The sequence below is a fragment of the Magallana gigas genome, chromosome 2 (genome assembly GCF_963853765.1).
Source record: "Magallana gigas chromosome 2, xbMagGiga1.1, whole genome shotgun sequence".
NCBI classification, from domain to species: Eukaryota; Metazoa; Mollusca; class Bivalvia; order Ostreida; family Ostreidae; genus Magallana; species Magallana gigas.
Window position 1 is genome coordinate 44,131,321 of NC_088854.1, and position 8,410 is coordinate 44,139,730.

The 8,410-nt window shown below is 31.9% G+C and overlaps 1 protein-coding gene across 2 annotated transcripts; it reads right to left on the reverse strand.

Annotated features, from left to right (window-relative positions):
• Positions 1–242: 242 nt before the first annotated feature.
• LOC117681342 (uncharacterized) lies at positions 243–3,765 on the reverse strand. 2 transcript variants are annotated; one of them, XM_034445368.2, is made up of 2 exons: positions 3,640–3,765; positions 243–2,062 (listed from the first exon to the last, which is right to left on the reverse strand). In XM_034445368.2, exon 2 carries the CDS (start codon positions 2,059–2,061, stop codon positions 421–423), a length of 1,641 nt encoding a protein of 546 aa, XP_034301259.2. In that variant the 5' UTR covers position 2,062; positions 3,640–3,765; the 3' UTR covers positions 243–420. The 2 variants fall into 2 exon arrangements, with proteins under 2 accessions (XP_034301259.2, XP_065932870.1); XM_066076798.1 differs by lacking the exon at positions 3,640–3,765 and adding an exon at positions 2,248–2,394.
• Between the last annotated feature and the right edge of the window lie 4,645 nt (positions 3,766–8,410).

Here is an 8,410-nt window from a genome sequence, read left to right on the forward strand (position 1 = left end):
AAATATCTTCTAGATGGTTTTTGCTATGGATTTCGCATGATTTGTGTGGCCCCGCCTACTAAATTCATATCTGATAATAACAAATTTGTTAAATCTGAAGTGATTCAAAACTACATAGATAAGAGTCATACCTCTTAAGAACCACCATTTGTACATTTTGTTACATCCCCAATAGGCAAATCTGAACCGGGAAAGTTTCTAATTGTTCAGGACTTATCCTGATACACAAATTCACACAAACACATTCTTATAGAGATTTATATTCCAATTCTACATAGACATGTATAGTAAACGAAGCATAAAAACACAGACATATTTTATGTATTCCTCTAGTGATAATGAGATGAATTTGTGCCAGGCCAATCACTCATACAAAATAAATAGCAAGCAACCCTCGTGATCAATGATTACATTGCTGATTCATGAATTAAATGGATATTTAGTGTTCATGAAATAAACCTCCATGCATTGTGAAAGTTGACCTATTTTAGCTTTGAAAGTACAAGTTGGGTTTATATGGAACCAAAATATACGGAATCCCGCATCGTGCATTTTCTTTAGAAGAATCACGTGATCAGGCACCTTTCCATCCGAATGCAATTCTAGATAAAACTGAGAAACATCGGCTAGCTGGTTTGTTCTTAACATCTGAGGTGTCGACGGCCATTCGGCGGCCTCTGTGTCACCCTTCATTACAGCAATAGGAACTTTATCATGCTTCAGATCTTTTCTGATTTTATCAAGAGGAGCTACATAACCCGATCCAAACTTCTTGTACGTGTCCCCTATACCTCTGTTGTAAAACCAAACTTTTTCGGAATGTTTAAAATCGTTCTTATTCATTGTGGGATCAAAAGAATGTATATTACAGCTGTAGGTGTTGGCCATGTCATCGTCAAACGAGAAATCGTGGCTTATACCAAATGAGTAAACGATACAAGGGTTTCTGTCGATCTTCAGCATCATATCATGACATACATCCCACCCACCGTCCAACACTTTCCCAATTCGTACGATCTGTTTGCACAAAAACTGGGTCGTCATTATATATCGGTAATACAAGTCTTGTAATTCTTGAGTTGGAAGTTTACGAATTTCGTCCTCTGAGGGTAGAATTATTTCTTTAAATTGATGCTCCTTTTCTTTTAAAGACCTCTGAACAAAATAAATGGCGTAACACTTGTTGAATTTATTGACCCCTACACATTGGAACACCCTATCGTACCAGATGATACGCAAGCCTGCTTGAAACAACATTTGTAAGCGTGTTAATAACTTAATATAATCTGTTTTCTTGGTAACTGAAGGATCAAAATGAAGTTCCAGAAGGAGTTGTTTTACTTTTTCAATGGACTTTTCTTCCACCATTTTATCAATGACTTCTAGTTCGGTATAAGTACTAATTGACAGAGTCAGCACGTCAATTACGGTATTTCCTACGTTGTTCTTAGTAATCCAGCTTTGAAGGGAATCTGATTCAGAAAGAGGAGTTGTAAAAGTCCGACAATTATACCGCGCTTTTATATCTGATAGGAAAATGTTGTCATTAAACTTCTTGTTTGAAGAAAATACGACACAATTTTTACTGCTGGGCACAAATGATGGGTCTGCACAGATATACCATCCATTTCGAGGAATTTGACCAATGCGCTCCTTGTATCCGCAGAAGTATTGAAGCGTTGTCACATAACGATGATACAAACATGTGACTACATTTTCTGGCAGTGACGTCAGTTCTTGGTCGTCTGGAATTAGCACCGGTTGTTCGCCATTCGTTATATATTTCTCTGGAATGGTCGCGATGCAGTTATGGTCAGGATTTGGTTTGAAGGTCTTTGAATCTGATTTCGTTTGGAATACTACATTGTTTTGAGTATTGGGTTTCCTTTTGTAGTTGATGAAGTTATGGACAGAATACGGTGGATGTCCGGATTGTTCATAGACATTTTTCATGACGTAAACTTTCTGGAAAGTACTACAACCACGATATTTGTAAGCCAGAAACAAAACGACGCCAATGCCTACAACTGCCTTCAACCACATATAGGGACGTTTGGTCATCCTAGAATCGAAGGAACCTTGTTTAAATAAGATTATAACATTTATGGAATAAAAGAAGTATATCTACAAAGTTGAGATGGAAGTGGATTACCTTCAGTCGAAGTGATAATATTTATCCTTATGGATGCATACATGTGTAAGTTATTTTATTTAGGGAATGTAATGTTAAAACTACAAAAATCATACCCTTCCTCAGTGGTAACGACAGAAAAAACTGATCAACTAGAAGATGTCTAAAATGAAAAAAACATCTAGTGGAAATTGTTACGATTGTGAGAACTTGTTGAGTGTGAGAACTTGCTACAGTTTCTGATCATCGACAGATTTGGTGTATGTTACTGGTTTTTTTTTTTATCAGAACAGAGTGTTAGTAACCGTTTTAGATTTTCAGAAGAATAGCTTCCCTATTTATTGCAAAGAATTGGTGATGAAGATTTTTCTTTTTCCCTAATACTGAAATGTTTTTGATTGGTATAAACTTTGAAAAAAGGCGTTCCAAAAATTCTTCATTGCGTGATTAAATGTATAACCCCCACCAAAGAAAAGCTACATGTAAAAAATACGAATTTAAGATTAACACTTCTTTTTTCTTTCTAATTCCACAATTTTTTTGTCGCCTCCCTACCTACTCGTCACGCAATAAATTTATGCATTTTGGCATTTTGACGCATTGATATCAATTTATTAAAAAAGGAAAAAAATGGGTTTTATTTGCTACCTTTTTCCAAAAATCAAAGTGTATTGTAAATCAATCATGTAGATGTAACACATGAACACTCTCCATTGTTCCATTTAATAAAAATCAATGTACTTTAAATCATGTTCATTCTAACAAGACTCGATTGAAATTCGACGTTAAAAATATGTAAAAATAAATAACCGAATTATTAATCTTTTAAAGTATCTGACTCGTCATGTTCACTACGCATTTAATCATTTTCTTTTTAGTAGATTTTTTTGTATTATGTATTTTAAATGTATATATACATTTAGCACAGATATTTTAAGTATTACAAAACATCCATCATCTTTCAAAAAATCAATATAAAATTAGTAAACAGTGAATGTTTTTCTTCAGGGAACTATATTTTCGTGCGGAAGGTTTCTTACAGGAAAAATGATTAAAATCATGCATTCTTTTAAAATTTATAAACACTAATTTGACTCAATATTTCAATTTTATTTGTTATGAACGCATATTTTCAACGTTTTGCATGTTTGAAACATATTTCATGCATAGAGGCATTGTTTCTAGGAATCAATATTGAACAATTTAATTGATTTTCAGTGTAAAATTATGCAAATATAAAAAAAAAGTCTTAAAGTCTGAAATTATGAAGTCAAATTTTGAGAATATTACCTTTAAAGCTATCTTTAAAAAATGCATCTCACTCCCATGTTACATACTGAGTACATAAATATCTATATTGGCAAATATTAAGTTGTACTGACAAATATAAAATGACAAAATAGGCTCTTTATTTAATAGCTCAAAAAGTGATGCCTTAGATGTGCAAAACATTATTTTACTTTTATTTACATTAAACTGTAAGCATACCTATAAACCAAAAAACATACCTGAATATTCCTGTGCTATACAACTGCAAGACAAACTAGTTCATAGAAATAAATATCAAACAGAATGATTCATTTAATATAAAATAATTTCAAAATCGTCGCAGAGCACCAGGACGTAGAGTCAATCTCAACAGGAACTTGATCTGCAGTATCCTATATATGAAGTAGGGGAAATCTACAACAAAGTGGCCCGGGATAAAATTCCTGACCAAGCCATTTGATTATTTCCGGTGAGCTACGATTACTAATGATCAAAATCAAGATGTTCAATATTCGGCAAACAAGTATCATGATTTTAATTAAGAAAAAATATACGTCGATCAAACTAGGTCAAACTTTTAATTGCGATTTGTATAAAATCAGTTCACATCTTGAAATGTGTCATTTAAACAACGTCACATTGATTTCGCAAAAGGCAAGTAAAGTAGAAATGATAAAATGTTTGTTTTTTTCAATTAGAAAAGATGAATTAATATTTTATTCGTTCATTAATAAAATTACATCAACCTTATGTAACCTTATAATTAGACAATTATTTAGTGTCTAAAATTACAGAGAATTGTGTAATCTGGGGAATATCTCCACTTTATAGCTTTAAATAACCGAAATGGTATTCTATTATTTGTTTTCTGCTACTTTTATTGCATACCTGGCATTCAACCATTTCCACCCATGGCCACCCATGGCCTTCCATCTATCTATCTATCTGTCTATCTGTCTGTCTATCTATCTGTCTGTCTGTCTGTCTGTCTGTCTGTCTGTCTGTCTGTCTGTCTGTCTGTCTGCCTGTCTGTCTGTCTGTCTGTCTGCCTGCCTGTCTGTCTGTCTGTCTGTCTGTCTATCTATCTAACTGTCTGTCTGTCTGTCTATCTATCTATCTATCTATCTATCTATCTATCTATCTATCTATCTATCTATCTATCTATCTATCTATTTATCTCAGGTTTAAATCAATCTGTAATTAGCAGTGCCGGGTAATTAATACAGTGCCAAGGTGGTATTTTTGGCACCCGCATAAGTTGCAGTTTCGTAAAAATTAATATATACCACACAATACACCATTGTCATGAAAATATAGTGTATCTCATCTGACAGGTGAGATATTTAAGTTGAAAAATTTATATTTCATACGATAATAATATTTCCCATTGGAGATATAATTTGTGACATGAAGTATTGAAAATCCTATAGGATTTTCAAAAAATGGAGGAGGAAAATTCAAAATATCCTTTAGAAAAGTTGGTTTTCCTATGAGAAAAATTAATTTTCTGCAGAAATTTAATTTTTGAAGGTAAATATCTTATCTGATAGATAAGATACTATTACAATAATAACAAAGGTTGTTATAAACTCTCTAACAATGGTTTATCATATTTTTTTTCGATACATATGTCTTAAACGGGTGTAAAAATGCCACCTTGGCACTTGTATAATTTTCCGACACGGTGTTAAATATTATTAAACAATATACATATAGACACAAATTCTGTACAAAGGCTGACTGCACTTAGCCCCGGGTTTTGGGTCTTTTTTGGTCGATTCTTTTGCGTTTATTTTTTAAAGGGCATGGTTACGATTTTGGTCAAAATTAATTTTTCTGATTTTATTGTTTACAAAGGTTTAGTAAGGCATTTTTAATAGGCTCCAAAATTTGAGAGTCAATCGTTTATGTATTAGCTAGTTAAAGAGCTTACAATTCTTCGCTATGTAAACAAAGCTCTTGATTACAGTTTGAATGTTGCAGTGAAGATTTAAGTTTTAGACCGAAAAGAAATGTGTCAAACGTAAGAAACTGTTTGCTTATCCTTAACATGAATAAGATAGACAAATGAGCTTGTAAAAAGAATTTTTATTGGTATATTGAACATATGTTAACAAAAACAGGTCACGAGCCTTGTTTACAGGAAAGAATTGTGACCCCTGTACCCTGCTTATAATTCTGCGACCGACTCTCAAATTTCAATTTATTATCAGAAAAGCATTGTAATGATAAGCACAGAAATAAAATTTGACTAAAATCGTAACCTTTAACCTTATATCACTTTTGTTCATTTTATTAAAGAGTCTTGTCAATTTCCAACATAAATTGAGATTTTAGACCGTAATACAATAAACTAATTTTATGTCCCCCCCCCCATATCACTTTCAAAAAAGAGAATGTTTGCTTATCTGTCCTAGATCGAACGTACTATTGATATTAATAGGCATGAGAGGTGCCGTTTACATAATCGGAAAGATACTAAAATTAGACTAGCAAGTATAACAATGCCATGTGTGTAAAATAAGTTCACCGTAACTCCAGTTTGGTTTAATTCTAAAATTAAGGTGGATAAAAAGCCTGTGTTTTGTAAAGAATGGTACAGAAGAGGTGTTAAAATTGTGAAAGACTTTTTCTCTGAAAATGGATCATTTCTATCAAAATCTTATTTTGAAAAGAAATCCAATTTAAAATATGTTTTATGCAATACAACAGTATGATCAGTGCTGTAGCAAAGTTTGTAAAAGGTTCAAAGTTTTGTATGGAAACCTACAGCAATATCATTGGTCCTGTTGTTCCTTTTCATTGTTTTGAAATTCTTTTAAACAAGAAATGTACCAAGCATATTTACAAACTAATTAATACAAATACAGTATGTATTGTACCAACATCAATTAGAAGATGGAATTACTTAGTACACTATAGTACAAAGAGGATATCCTGAATTAATTTTACAGGATGTGTTTAAAATATGTTTCAAGGTCACTACAGATTCTTCTATACAGTGGTTACAATATAGAACATTACATAGACTTCTTCCAGTGAAAGCTTACTTCAAAAAGCTAAAATTAGTTGATAATATCACTCGTACTCTCTGCAAGAGTGAAGTTGAAACCATTGAACATATTTTCACATCTTGTCCTACTGTACTTGCTCTCTGGAATAGTTTGAGTTTGCATATTTACAATACTGTCTTAAAGAGAGTTGGTTTTAATGTAATCAATATATTATTCAGAGAGGCTCCTCTCTCAGAGTCAAATTTAGTCATTAACTTTCTAATCTTATTTACCAAACAGTACATTTTTCAATGTCTTTGTAATAAAAAAAAAAAAAAACCCAAACATTGCTGGGCTAATGTGTCATTTACATTTTAGATATGACACTGAAAGTTGTCTAGCAATTAGAAATTCTTTTTACAAACACATTAGAATATGGTCTGAAAGGAAAAATCTTTTCTGTAATATATAATGTATACAAGATCTAGAGCAGAAGTCATATAGTTTTTTTCTGATTGTATCAACTTTATAGTATAATTACTTATTATCTATGGTGTGTTTGTGTATGTTTGAATGTGAAAAATGTAATTACAAAAAATTGCATATAAAAAAAAAAACAAAACAAGTATACTATAGTTTATTATGGCTTCAACAATACGACAACGCCCATGCAAGTACAGAAGACTTAAAATCAATGCTTGACAACTTAACCTGATCGAAAACATTGTCCTAGTTGTCATATGAGGTGCTACCTTACATGTCACGTGATAGAATTTTGATTTATAAAGTTATAAAGAAATCACGTGGTGAATTATGATATTCAACATGCATCAACCCTTGAACACAAGAAAGGCAAGAAAAACGACAAGGGCGGTGCCCGTAAGTAAGTAAAACGCCACCAACTCTTACCAACACATGGACAATTCCTCTTTAAAACTGTACTCTCTAAATGTTAGAGGTTTAAATACTTACAAAAAGAGAACAACACTTTTTGATTGGTAAAAGATGTTAAATGTGATATTATTTTTCTGCAAGAAACTCATTTTGAAAAACAGCAAGAATCTTTTTTTAACTCACAATGGTTTGGAGAAATAGTGCATTGTTTTTTAGAATCTGTACATACATGTAGATGGGATGTATTAGTTTAGTTTAAAAAGAATAGTAAAATAGAGATTATAAACCATTATAAATCTGTAGACGGCAGACGACAATTAATCAATATAAAGTATAATGATCAAAAATTTACCATAGTAAATGTTTATGCGCCTAATAATGAGAAAGATAGAGTTGATTTTTTCAAAAGAGTAATTACAAAGATTAATCAAAATGCGATAAATTTAGATAATAATGATTATTTTATGCAATATACAAATAATCAAACTTAATTGACGGAATATTGGTAAACAACACATATAACGGTGTTACATACAAGTGTACAAGCTATCACAAGGTGAATAAACTTGGTATCAACTACCAAAACATGCACAGGAAGTAAAGGTAATTCTTGGTACAAACTATCAAATTCCTCAACTTCCTCTTTCTTGTTCCCGCCAAAGTAAAGCCCTTGTTAAAAATCCACCTCTGAAAAAAAATCTTTTAAATCTTGAAAGAAAGCAACAAACAACGTACAAATACAATCAATAAAATAAAAGACAACAATCAAATAGAACACTCGGACAATAAAAGAATTATGGACTGCCTAATAAACTTGTATGAAACACTATTTAAGAGCAAAAGTATTAGTGATGACGCCATTAATTGAAACATATCTTAAAAATATAAGATGCGAAAAAATCACAGAAAATGATAAAAGAGAATGTGATGGACTGCCTTACATGCGCAAATGTGAAACAGCGATTAAATGTATGAAAAATAATAAATCTCCTGCACAAGATGGACTTACGGCAGAATTTTATAAAATGTTTTGGAATGATTTAAAAGACATATATTACGCATCTCTTCTTAAAAGCATTGAAATCGGAATTTTACCATTCTCTCAGCGATACGCCGTTTTATC

Bases quoted from the DNA above. Each gene is read 5' to 3' on its own strand.
- LOC117681342 (XM_034445368.2), bottom strand. From the start codon at position 2,061: ATGACCAAACGTCCCTATATGTGGTTGAAGGCAGTTGTAGGCATTGGC.